Source organism: Convolutriloba macropyga, chromosome 3, assembly GCF_964194025.1.
Source record: "Convolutriloba macropyga chromosome 3, txConMacr16.3, whole genome shotgun sequence".
NCBI classification, from domain to species: Eukaryota; Metazoa; Xenacoelomorpha; order Acoela; family Convolutidae; genus Convolutriloba; species Convolutriloba macropyga.
In genome coordinates this window covers 10,292,893-10,307,171 of record NC_134470.1, presented here as the reverse complement: position 1 = coordinate 10,307,171, position 14,279 = coordinate 10,292,893, and the positions used below count along the sequence as shown (strand labels likewise).

Below are 14,279 nucleotides of genomic sequence, written 5' to 3'. Positions count from 1 at the left end.
CTTTTTTAAATAAAATTTTACGCAAAGTAATCTGTGTTTGCGGTTTTTGTCCAATTTTTCTTCGTTTTTTTGTTTGTGTTTGGTTTTAATTCTGTGAATCACTTTCTGACTTTGAAAAATGTTCTTGAGAGAACTGCGCACATAGATAACCGTTTTAGCCGGTTGTGCGTCCATTTGGCTGTTTTTTAATTTGTAATTTGATTTCTTGTAGAATTTGTTTTTGATAGATGGTGCATTAATATATAAATTTATGAAAGTGATACAACAAAAATTTTTAGAAATTATTGATCAACACTTCGAACTTGAGGTCTTTTTAAATCAAATTTTACACATATTTCTCCGTTTTTGCGGTTTTTTTCCAATTGTTCTTCGTTTTTTGTTTAACTTTGTTTTTAATTCGTAGAAATATCTTTTCTTTATCCATAATTTCGTGTTTTTAAAAACTGATTAACTTTTTGGGGCGTTCAACATTTTGAGTTCAACGAAATTTAAAATGAGCAGCAAGAAGAGAGAGACTGGTTTTCTGTTCATAACTTTTTTTGAGAGAGACCGAGAAAAGTATGCGTGAAGATATTATCGATAAGCGAGTGAAATTTTTGATTACGTGCGGTTTTATCATAGTTCTTTTTAGTTTAAACTCCAATCAGAAGCAAATATTACACTTTAAGATTCTAATTTCAGCTTTTTTTAAAAGTTTGCCTTATTTTTGAGTTTTTCTGGAATTTTGTATGTTCTCTTCTATCTCTGTTAGCAGTTGCAGAATTGTGTGGTTCAAATTAGTTGTTGTAGCAATCTTAGTGGTCTGTCATTGTGACTAGTCAATAATTTCAAAAGTTTTTTTTGAAGAAAATGGGCTGAATTTAAGCAAAATTCTATCGATTATCGGATTTATAGTTTTGCCTATTTCTTTTGATCTTACGCTTTTTGGTGCAGTTTTTGTTGATTGATTTTTAATTAATAGTTAGCCTTTAGTTGTTGCTACTATGACGTGGCACTTCAAGTCTAGACATGGCTTTTTTGAACGATAATCAATTACGCAATTTTTATTTTTTTTTCAAGTTTTTGCATTTGGCATTTTCCAGTAGTCATTTGATACTTCTCTCCTGCGTTTTGGATGATTGACCAATTTAGCAGAAGAAGCTATAAAAGGTCTTTGCGGAATAATTTTTGTGACGAATCGTGGAATGTAAGCAGGGCACTTCTGACTTAAACAAACTAAACAGTTTTTTTATTTTCAGGTTTTGTCTTTTATTAATTAGTTGTTGTTTAGTACTTCTGTCTTTTATTGGGTGGCTTTCTAAAGTATGAGAGAACGCAATTTCCTTCTCAAATTAATGGTTCTGAACTTGCATTTTAAATTTGTAGAGATTTTTTTTATAATTTGTTTTCGACTGCGTCCGTCATCCCCTTTCCCTTTTTTCGAGTTTCTCTTTACCAACCTATTAGAAAAATTGTCTGCCAATTGTTAAATTCTTCTGCAAACTATCTGTTTCATAGGTTTTTCTGCCAAAACCTTTTTGGTCTCAACTAAAATCAAAATTTATCAGACGGTGTATCAGTTTTTGTTAGTTAGTTTTATCATGATATTTTACCTGTTGTTGTTTCAAAATGCTTAGCATAACAATGTGGATTGTGCATTGGCACAATGAGGATGGAGGCTTTTCTACCTCGAGTTTTTTCCGGGAATATTCCGTCTTTGTTTTTTATTTCGTCGTCAAGATTTTTGTTACGACCCTATGACGTCACAATCACTTCAAATCTTCTTTTTGTTCATTCGTTCATGCAATTTCAACTAAATTGCGTGCATGACGTTATTTTTTAATCTTTGCGGAGCAATTTTTTTGTTCAATTGCGTGATTAGGTTTTCGGTCACGCTTAACTTGCCTCGCTCTCTAAAATGGGTTTTTGGATCTGAAATTGAATTTCTGTACTTTAATGCGAAGATATAAGGTCGAGTGAGTGCGTGTCATTCTAAAAAAAGGATATGGAAGAGCAGCCAATAGAAGCAACAATAATATATACAGATTCGTAACAATTCAGAAATTAACGAAAACTAATTTCTCTTTGATATGTTTCTATTAATATCTTTTTGAGACTGCAGGTCTACAAAGCTATTGCGACTGTTTTCTGGCAATATGCCAGCTATGTTTTCAATTTCCATTTTGCGAGGTCAAAAAATGTTGCGAAAAGCATGCATCTTTTGTTTGGAAACAATTAAATAAAACTTGGTCAGCAGAACCAGAAAATCAATAAAGAAAACATGAACAGGTTTTTTTCATTGTGTAATGATGATGATGAAAACTGGAGTGGTGGTGGCTGAACAAAAGAGAAAAGCTATTAAAAGACCAACATGAGTTTTTGCAATAGTTAAACAGTTTTTTGGATCGTTTCAATGCTTAAAGGACAAACACTGACTTTGAACGTAACTCCTCTTTTGGAAAGAAATTGATAGGCAGAATTTGGAGGTAATTAATATTTTGAACAGATAGTTCTGAAAGATTTTCCAAAACTACGAGCGGAGCAAAAGCGTTGACTAATCAACTAAGTATTTGGCCTTGATTGTCGGAAAAAAACGGTACCGTGTTTTTTAGCCCTATTCTTTGTACACCTCATTTTATAACCCCGAGTTTTGAACCCCAATGTCATTGAACCACTCAATTATCTAACCCCTATATTGTTACAACTCGATTTTCAGCTTCCTATAATTGAGGGTAATTAAGTCTCAACAATTTTGTTTTATTCTTATTAAAAGAGATTAAAACCGGAGTGAATTGAATGAGGTGTGAATATACTTGTTCACACCTCAGTCATTTCGACCCGCTTTCAATTTGTGTATTCATGGCATCAAATTGACAGGGTAATAAAGCTAGCTGCTCAAATGGTATAAGCAAAATTATAACAATTAGAGAGGAGTTATCTAATTTAGTCCCCAATGGGGCAGTAAAAAGCAATTGAAAATTGGGAGGCCATATAGAACATTTCTTGTTTCCTTGCATTTTGAATTAGTCATAATGACTGCTGATATTGAGTTTACCATTTCTTTCAAAAACAACCGAACATTGGTTTTAAAAGGCCAAGAGGTTTACGTTGAAAGAAAAAAAATTACCACTGCTTGGCATAGCTTCAAATATCGAAGCTGCAACTGCCGCGGTTCCGCATTTACAAAAGATGGCGGAATTATTCGCGTAAACATGAGCACATTCATATTGATTCAATAGGAAAGCGGGTCAAACAAAAAAATTTAAAATAGGTCAAAGTCAGGATTGCAAACTTAACATCGGTTTTTGGTTGTTCTAAGTTTTGGCTTGTCGACGGATTATTTAAATTATCACCTACTTACTTCTACCAAAATTAGACCATTTATGTATATATTCTCGGTTTTGCTCCTGTTTCTTTGCATGCCATCTTTCAAAACAAAACAAAAATAGGTACAGCCGATAACTTGATGCCTTAGAAACCTTTGCCCCAATTTGTAAGCCCAATATTTCGCTAGATTTTAAACTTGCTCCAATCAATGCTTTCCAAAAACACCTCCATTGCTATGGAGTGGCTCTTCTCATCTGACCTAAAGTATTGTTAGGAAAGTTGGAAAACTTTGATTGCAGCCACATAGTTGTGTATTTGAAATATTTTTGGGTTTAATTTTGTGTTTTCGTGTTGTTTTAGTTTTGAAAGCGATCTTAATACTTTTAGGTTGGCGGCATCTTTGCGTCCTTACGGGGTTACGTCGAAGCTTCATATTGAGACTCATTAGATAATTGGATCAGAGAATTTAACCCTTTGATGCGACTCCTACTTTGCAACACACTATTGCGCTGTTTAGATATAAAACTTGCACAGCATTGCTGCTTGCAAAAATATTAATCTGCATTTCATTGAAAATTCTATTAAAAAAACGAATAAATTTTCTTTTGTTTTGCTCATTAATGCCTGCTGAGTAGAAAGGTGTTTTTAAAATTTAGATCTTATTTTTAGTTTAAACGTAACGTTTCTTCATTTTTCTAGATAAAGACGGTTTTCGAACTTGTTTTGTTGCAAATCAAGATGCAACGTGAAAGTCAGACTTGTCAATTGTTCTTTTTCGATCAGAGGTATTGCTCTTAGACAGCAGTCTCCTTATTATTCTTCAATTTCAAACAAACGTATGCTAGTCATTGCTGCAGTTTTGACGGTCAAAATTTTTCCTGTTATTTATGTCCTGTGAACTTTAGCTTTGCTCATTGTTCTTTCGGACGCCGAAACAGATAAAAGATTTTTGTGTTAATTCCTTTTTGGGCTGAAAAAATTTCGGGGTTAAATGACTGAGGGGTAGTTGTAATCGGATTTATATAATAGTGGATCAAATAAATTGGGGCGAAAACAGGTAGAACCAATGAACTGGTTGACAGAGTGGTTGTTTTTTTAAGAACAATCGCTTATTTCCACTTAACGGTTGTTGTTAAAGATCAAAATGTATTTTTTAATAAGATCATATACAGTAAAATTGAAGATCGCGGGTATGGCTCTAATCTCATTCATTATTTTATAATTGTTCATATCCACTTCAGTTGGGGGGACTAAAAATTGTTTTTTTTTCAATTTATTTTAAACAATTGCTATTTTCATTATAGAGAGTTGTTATTGATATCATTAGAAAATCCGTACAACGTAGAATATAAATTAATGACTTTTTTGTTTATTCTGGGCAATTTTTGAAATTTAAATATTTGTGCAAATTGTTATGAAATCCGTTGTTTTTCTTCGTATTTTACGGAATTTTTTTTCATTTTCTTGTCAATTTTGCTTAAAGGAGTGCATTCGGTTTAGCCTACAGACACCAAAACGGTTTGTTTTTTAAAACCGACCATTTTAGCTCAAAAGTTTATGACTTTTTTCCAAATTTTAGCCTTTTTTTAATCGAAAATGGCACCAGATATTCCTTCAGACCATTTGTCTTCAAAATTTCTGGATTTACAGACCTCAACATTTTGAAACCAGTTTTAATCAATTCAAGAGACAGATTATTTTACTTCCGTTTCCTTTAGGAGCGTTCTGTAAGAAAGAAATTTGCCGGTTGTTTGCTAACTAAATACAACCAGTTATCAAAATGAATTTTTTGTTATTGAAATATTGAAATGTTGTTGCCAAAGTATCTATTATGGTTACAATTGCCACAATTGCTTGTTTTTTTAGCTCGTCGCATTAACAAGGGTAATTTTAGTCTCTTAGTGGTTTTTGACAATCAAAAATATAAATGATTACAATGAGGCAATGTGTTCTTAGAAAAGGGTTACCAAAACTTTGTACTTGTTCTATGTTTATTAATGACCGGATTAATTTTTTGTCAATATTCAACACTAACAATCTATGCGTTTTGTCCGAATGAGGCCTCTTTATCATTTATTATGCTTTAAGTGAAATATATGTTTTTTATGGTTCCGGAAAAGTGTTTTCTTAGATTTGAATTGAATTCCTGTGTTCTGCCGGCATTTGGGATTCATTTTGCAATCTCATGAGTGAATATCAAGAAATCTAGTTAGTTTCACTAAAGGGTTTAATTGAACCTGTTTAATGCTTTTAGTTGACATCTAGTGGCTCTTAAATCTTTCAATGTAATTTTTTTTGACAAAGTTATCAGTTTGTTTTTGAATTTTGCCACTTATTTTGAAATTCTGTCAACCTGTTGCTTTGTCTTGGTAAACACAAGTGGCACCTTTCTTCGAAAAAAAAATTCCTAGCGGTTTTTTAACTAATGGTTGAACTGTTTCAATACCAGGAGCACTATACATATATATATATATATATATATATATATATATATATATATATATATATAAATATTACTTATGGGCATTTGCCAATTTTGGCCGTTGTTCTTGCTGCCTAGTCCAATTATGACTTTAATAAGTGCTCAGATACCGTCTCAAAAAACGCAGTTGTACGTATAGATTGTTTTCAGTGATTGGCCTAGGTGTCAGGGCTCCAACAATGTTTTCTTTCAAAGCGTAGTTGAAATTATTTTCTCCGTTTGTCTTTCCTGTTTTTGCTAATCTGTCACACATTTTGAATCAAGGCACGTATCGTTGGCTTTCTCTGGAGATATAATTTATGGTATTCAATGATTACAGTTGATTGCTCTTGTTATTGCTGATCTTAAGCACTTTTTTTTACGATTTTGATCAATTTTTGGCCTGTCTCTTACTGATTTTCTTTTTGACAACTTGTATATCAATCTTTAAAATGAAATAACCTAATGCTTTCTGGCGGAGGGAACAATAATTTTTATTATTTGTTCTCATTGCGGCTGATGATTATATCGCATTGACACTATGTTGCTTCTTTGATTTTTTGATGCCGATCATTGCTTGTGCTTGCATTTTTTGGTTTTTGGTCTCTTTCGCCTAGTCCCTTCAAAAATTGTTTTCATTGATTGCCAAAGGTACCTCAATCAAACAGGCATAGTGTTTTTTATTTGATGATCGCTTATGGCTTTAATGGCTTCATCACTGTGTTTTTTTCGGAATATTATTTGAGGAATTTTAGTTCTGTCTGCATTTGTTGTTTTAATTTGTGGTCTTAAAACTTAGTCTATGCAAATTTGTGGTTAAATTGGTGTTCTATTAGGTTGAAATTTTTATTTAGCAAATTGAAAATTTATGTTTGTGAACAGTTTCGAAAATAGTTGGTTGAAAAAAATCATAACATTTTTAAATTTCGTGGATTTTTTTCTTGTAAATAGCTGCTAAAGTAAACGCAGGATACATTTCCTGCTAGGGCAAAAAATTTCATCTTGTTTTGTTTTTGTTTAATTTTGGCGATGTTGTTGCCCGATTACTTGATTCATAAAAATTCTGTGATTTCTAGATATTTGTCCAATTCTTAGTGTGTTCCTATTTCGTGTCATACATATAAACTAAAACAATAATGTCGATTTCCTTTAGCTTTGAAGAAGAAAGCAGTTAATCATTTAGAATAGCTTCAATTTATTCTCATCTGTTGAACAAATTTGACACCTGCTCAAATATCAACTGAATATTTGATTTTTGGGTGTGTGTCACTTTCTATTGTAGTCTTAGGACAATATTTGGATAGTGAGAGATCTCAATGGCTCCCTATGTTGAGGTTTAAAGAAACTATCCAACAGTTTTAGTTGAAAACTTATGGTTTCTTCACCTCAAATTTAGATGTTTTCAAATTTTTGAATATATTTTCAAATTTCGCTCTATTGTTCTTCTGAAATTTTTCTGTTTACTTGTTACCTAGTCTCATTAAATTACGGTCCCATGGCTTTCAGGAGAACTACAAGCTTTTTTCTGTTGCCGATTAAAGATAGATTGATGTTTTATCTCGTATTAATTAGACTTCTTTCTAGTTTTTCCAATTATTGTTTTGAATTTGTTTTTTGTCCAGATGTTTTCAAATTTTTGAATATATTTTCAAATTTCGCTCTATTGTTCTTCTGAAATTTTTCTGTTTACTTGTTACCTAGTCTCATTAAATACCGCTCCCATGTGTTTTCAGGAGAACTACAAGTTTTTTTCTGTTGCCGATTAAAGATAGATTGATGTTTTAACTCGTATTAATTAGACTTCTTTCTAGTTTTTCCCATTATCGTTTTGACTTTGTTTTTTGTCCAAATTAACCGTTAATTTTGTTAATTGGTTTTGTTCTTTCATTTGCTTGCTAATCTGGTTATTGGTACTTATAATTGATTCTTTAAGGTGGCGTTATTAATTGATTGTCTCCTTAATGACTGCTCCTAACGTCTGCGATGGAGTTACACAAGTCTCAAACCAGTTATTGTAGTTGAAAACTGATGGCTTCTATGGCTTTGCACCTTTTTGTTCTTGTTTTTCTTGACTTTTTACAAAGTGTCATTGAAGAAAGATCACATCTGCTTTGAGTTGAAGTACCGGCTGACGTTTTTAGTTAAGTTCTTAACGTATGCTATTTTGACTTTGTTAGTTAGTTTTCCCAAAGAAAAACAGTAGATTATGGGTGAGACAGAAAATGGTGTCTTGTTTGTTTTTGTTGCTTGACTTGTTTCATAGTTTTATTAATAGCAGGTACCATCGGTTCTCCCATGTGGCGGGGCGTTTATTATCAATTTTTTGTTTTCCATTTAAGACCATTTTTTTTGTTCATTAACCAATTATTTTCGATGAGTATGTCTATTTTTGATAGTGTTCTTTCTCCTCACCATTTGGTAGTCAACTAAATCAAAAATGAGCGGTGTTGGAACATTATGTGCAAGGGCACATTAACAAGCCTCCTTAATAATCTTAGATGATGTCCAAATATGGCTCGCTGATATCTAAAAAATTTTTTACAATTCCGCTAGGATAAATAAACCTAATCTAAAAAATTGTTCACTTACTTTGGGTTTGTTGTTTGACATAATCAGATAATAATCACTTCGACAAAGGAACAAAAATGGTTGTTATTTCAGGATTTACTCTAGAAATGGGACTACAAACGTTCAGCAAGTATAAGAACTAGCTAACTCACTTTGAACAGTAAAATGTTTTGTGGTCAGGACTTTTTGATAGTCAAAAACATTCAGTCACTTTTTTTTAATCTTGGATCATGAAGTTAATTCAAGCTCTTGATAACAGGAACTTGAATTAACGAAATTCAGAATTTTTCTAAAATCTAATTTTTCAAAATAAGAAAAAGGATTCGTTAAATGCGAGGATTGTTGTGTTCGCCAATTTTGTAAAAGACGGGGTTGCCACACATGGGTTTGATATAAAATCATCAAAACCTGAAGATCGCAAATAAAGAATAGAACTTTAAGCAAGTTTTTTCAATTTTTTTGAGTGAAAATATCCAATACAGCAAAGTTACTGGTGTACAAAAAATTTTAACTAAAGAGTTCCAAATGTTCACTTCATCTGTTATTACCTGTACTTTTTGAGTCACTAAAAAACTCTGTGCAGTCAAGTTCAAATTTCGAAAAAACTCTTTGTCATGTTTTGTAGAACTAAATTTTAACGCTAATCATTTTTGTAGTTTTTGTCATTTTTTGTGGTCACGCTCTTATGCTTATATTGTTTGGGAAGTTATACCTATAATAGGCAACACCTTTGAAATATGGTAGAATAATTGTCAAGGAGCTTTTTTTCATCAATCAGATTTGCAAAACTAGATAGATTGATGTTTTAACTCGTATTAATTAGACTTCTTTCTAGTTTTTCCAATTATCGTTTTGACTTTGTTTTTTGTCCAAATTAGCCGTTAATTTTGTTAATTGGTTTTGTTCTTTCATTTGTTTGCTAATCTCGTTGTTGGCACTTATAATTGATTCTTTAAGGTGGCGTTATTAATTGATTGTCTCACTAATGACTGCTCCTAACGTCTGCGATGGAGTTACATATGTCTCAAACCAGTATTTGTAGTTAAAAACTGATGGTTCCTATGGCTTTGCACCTTTTTATTCTTGTTTTTCTTGACTTTTAAAAAAGTGTCATTGACGAAAGATCACATCTGCTTTGAGTTGAAGTACCGGCTGACGTTTTTAGTTAAGTTCTTAACGTATGCTATTTTGACTTTGTTAGTTAGTTTTCCCAAAGAAAAACAGTAGATTATGGGTGAGACAGAAAATGGTGTCTTGTTTGTATTTGTTGCTTGACTTGTTTCATAGTTTTATTAATAGCAGGTACCATTGGTTCTTCCATGTGGCGGGGCGTTTATTATCAATTTTTTGTTTTCCATTTAAGATCATTTTCTTTGTTCATTAACCAATTACTTTCGATGAGTATGGGTATTTTTGAAAGTATTCTTTCTCCTCACCATTTGGTGGTCAACTAAATCAAATATGAGAGGTGTCGGAACATTATGTGCAAGGGCACATTTACAAGCCTCCTTAATAATCTTAGATGATGTCCAAATATGGCTTTCTGATATCTAAAAAGTTTTTTACAATTCCACTAGGATAAATAAACCTAATCTAAAAAATTGTTCACTTACTTTGGGTTTGTTGTTTGACATTAATCAGATAATAATCACATCGACAAAGGAAAACATTTGTTGATACTTCAGGATTTACTCTTGAAATGGGACTACAAACGTTCAGCAAGTATAAGAACTAGCTAACTCATTTTGAACAGTAAAATGTTTTGTGGTCAGGACTTTTTGATAGTCAAAAACATTCAGTCACTTTTCTTTAATCTTGGATCATGAAGTTAATTCAAGTTCTTGAAAACCCGAACTTGAATAAACAAAATTCAGAATTTTTCTAAAATCTAATTTTTCAAAATTAGAAAAAGGATTTGTTAAATGCGACGATTGTTGTGTTCGCCAATTTAGTAAAGGACGGGGTCAACAATCTTTTCACAAAAATTGTCCGTAAAGAGAAAATCTCACTTGTATCAAATTCATTCCATTCATAGTTTTTCCGAGTATTATGTAGTACATTTTGTGAATTCAAAACAAAAGAAGACTTCTCTGGGGCAATGTTTGTACAACATTATTTCAGGAGAGAAATCTATGACCAACACTTTTATGATTTCAATTTCTATCGATGTTAGAGGAAAAACAAGCATGAGATCAAAAATTGCAGATGTTGTTTGCCACACATGGGTTTGATATGAAATCATCAAAACCTGAAGATCGCAAATAAAGAATTGAACTTTAAGCAAGTTTTTTCAATTTTTTTGAGTGAAAATGTCCAATACAGCAAAGTTACTGGTGTACAAAAATTTTTAACTAAAGAGTTCCAAATGTTCACTTCATCTGTTATTACCTGTACTTTTTGAGTCACTAAAAAAATCTGTGCAGTCAGGTTCAAATTTCGAAAAAACTTTTTGTCATGTTTTGTAGAACTACATTTTAACGCTAATCATTTTTGTAGTTTTTAAAAAATATGTTTATTTTTTTGTTGAAACCGCTATTGTGGTCACGCTCTTATGCTCATGTTGTTTGGGAAGTTATACCTATAATAGGCAACACCTTTGAAATATGGTAGAATAATTGTCAAGGAATTTTTTTTCAACAATCAGATTTGCAGAATTTTATCGGAGGATTAAAGGCAGCGTTTGGAATTTACTTGTTTTTTTTCATCCTGAATTTTAGCTCAGATTTCAGTTACTTGCTGCTACTAAAATTAGTTTGAAGTTTTGAGGGCGATAGCTTAGTGCAACAGGAGTTCGTTTTTCTCTCAAAACTTGCACCGTGTTGCGGCTTTAGCTCTGACGTGCATTGATTGTTTGATGATGAACGGAGAGCAATAATGAATTTTTAATTCATCGAAATCAATTTTTTGTTCTCTTTTTAGTGAGGAGCTAAAATGGTTGTGCTTGTCAAGATTCGCACCTACAACCCCGTGATTTTTAGCTACTTTCTGCTCCACTGGATCACATCTCCATTCGTTTTCCATACAGACATTACCGAGAAAAACGACGATAAGCAACAGTTCCTACATAAAAAAGGACGAAATTGACAAAAACGACACTTTTAGCGTCAATTCTGTCGCATTTTCTCAACACGGTTAACAAAATCTTTTTATTGGTTTTTACAATTTTCGATAATTTAATAGAAGATTGCTGATAATCCACAATTTTAAATAATCAGTTCAAAAAATCATGTCCAAAAAATGTCAAAATTGTTTAATCACGTTTGTCGCATCTCATTTTAATGATGTTTGGGGGGGGGGGCAGCTGTTCATGACACCAGCTCTAAATTTTGTTACTTCCTACGTTAACTCCACAATAATTCGAAATGCATTGTGAATTGATATCTGATTGCCGAAAAAAGTTGAAATAATTCTTCTCATCACTTTTTAATAAAAATGAGTTTCATTGCTGCAAACTTTTTAATTAATATTTAAATTTCATAATGTTTCAGGCAATACAAGTTTAAACGAAACTAGTGGCGAGCAACAGATTAGTACCACTTCGACCCCAAAAGATGCAGAGGTCAAAGGTGACACTTCGGAAAAAGAGACGCCTGATATTGCGTCTAGACCAAACCAGTTCTCAGTAACTGTTGTGAACACAGGAATGATCAAAAGAGGTGAAAATTGTGCGGGTAACGAGTGCACAGCAGACGTAACTCTAAGAATAACGGTTACTGTTATAATCAATTGTCATTCTCGTAATATGCTTTTCACTTTTAACTCATTTTTCAAATCAATATGAATCTCAAATGTAATGCAAACATCGAAATTATTTGATTGAGATTAACTTCTTCGAAAACTTGATATTAAGTTTTGTGTTACATTAATATAAAATGAAAGCCTTTTTTAACCAATTAATGTGTCAATTTAGACTGTAAATTTAGGGCACGGAAAGGCCAATAAAAGAAAAGTATATTGATTGGGGATGGGTTGGGCGAGGGGCATACGATAAATGAGCACTAAGATGAGCGAGGGTATAGTGAGAAAGATTCAGAAATTATATAAATATCCATTTTCGGGCAACTATTTCTACTCAAGTGTTTGTTTTATCTTCAGACAACAGAACCTGGACCCACAGTTCACAGAGTTGACAAATTCGACACTGGGGTTGACATGTTTCGAGCTAAACCCAATAACAAGTAAATTTGTTCCATTCTTTCGTCCGTCTCTTCACAACTCTTTAAAAACCCATCTTGTACTCTGGACAAAATCATAATATTCACTTTTTTCCGACCCTGTGTTATGCACGCAAGTTTGTAAAAAAATCCAGCCCCACATGACTTTGACTTTTTTGTTCCAACCCACTTTAGTAGTATATTATGAGTGGTATCATTAAGAAGCTTGTCAAGCGTAGAATTTCAAATTTTTTTGAAATCTCCTTTCTGCAATGGGCTACCTAGGTTAAAAGATTTGAGAACGTTAGGCTAATTTCCGTTGTTTCTTTGCTTAAAGCTTCATCAATTTTTGCAAACATATGATAAAATGTTAACGGTAGTCGCATTGCCTTTACGTTTTAAGACAAAAGAAAGTTGGCGAATTGGTTGAACTAACCGTTTTGGCTAAATATTTTAGAAAATATTTTTGCCAGAATATATTTGCAGAATATTTTTGACTTGGTTTTGTTTTTTTTTAAATTCGTTACAGACCAGATTGTTTTCAAATCAAACCTCATTCATTGACAAGTCACGTTTACGTTCAGAGTGAGGCATGACAACTTACGTAATGATATCAACGAAAAAAATTCTTTTTAGATTCTACACCGTTTGCATAAAATAACTCATGAATCTTCGAGCTCTGCCTTTATTCAGTGTTAAGGTGTCATCGTTTGTCCGAGTCTCACTAATTACAAATAGAATTGGTTATCTAAGCAGCAACAAGATAAGCTTTTTACCGTTTTTGTTGATTGCTTACGGCTGTTATGTCTGAATGTTTTGAAAACTTTTGGGAATTGCAACTTTCAATCTTATTTCTGAAAGCTTTTAGCGTAGTCTCAGCAAAGTGAGAGCTCCCATTTCTTGTGCAAACGGTAATTTAGTCTTTTTTGCTGTTTTATTATTTCAATGAATATTTTTTTGTTTTTGATACTGCGAGTTTTCATAAAAAATTATGTATATTTTGACATTTTCCAATTTTTGGGGCTCTCCTGTTTTCTTGTCTGATCATCAAAATAATGGAACGTTAATGACAAGTCACGTATCAGATTAATGGCGTTGTAATACGGCGCGGTTGATTATATTCAAAATATTAGTGACCAAATTTTGATCTTATAGGCGTCGACGCCGTTTCCTAGCAAAAATGAAATGACTTTTGATTTTGTTTATTATTTTTAGTAGTCGTATGACATTCTGGATAACGAAAAGTCCAAATAGTAAGGTAAAAATGAAGTCATTGAACAATTTCAGTTGATAAGTATTTGCTTTCATCACTTTTAATTTAATTGTTTTCAAAACGTGTAAACGTATTTTCTAACTTTTTGTCTGCTGTCTACTTTTTTGTCTTCTGTCCTCTGTCTACTTTTTGTCCGCTTTTGTCTTCTGTCTACTTCTCAATAAACACAAGTCGCAAAAATTTACTGGTCGAATGCAATTGATTTGGTTTTGTACTTTTTATTTGAATTTCAATAATTTCTCTTAGGATGCTTATATAGACATTGCTCTTTCATAGTGAGTAGTCCTTTTTTGTTTTTCTTGAATTTTGTTGTTTTTCTTGTCCCTTTTTTCTCCATTATTGCAAGTATCACTGGCCCTCTAATGAGTTTTTGTTTCATTTGTATATTGCTTAGAGATTAAAACTTTAGAGATTAACCATTATCTTTAGTGTGCGGTCGAGTAGCGCTCAACTCGGCCTCTCCTTGGCCGCAAACCCCCGCCCCTGACGCGGGGAGGGGGTGGGTATGTTGCGACCA

General features: G+C 32.6%; 1 protein-coding gene across 1 annotated transcript in view; it reads left to right on the top strand.

Moving 5' to 3' along the window:
- The window catches only part of LOC142336851 (uncharacterized), a 117,880-nt gene that overhangs the window by 101,885 nt on the left and 1,716 nt on the right, over positions 1-14,279 (top strand). Inside the window, exons 10-11 of the mRNA XM_075385806.1 lie at positions 11,824-12,044; positions 12,431-12,513. Of these exons, the coding sequence (XP_075241921.1) occupies positions 11,824-12,044; positions 12,431-12,513 (304 nt within the window). The remainder of the gene's footprint in view (positions 1-11,823; positions 12,045-12,430; positions 12,514-14,279) is intronic.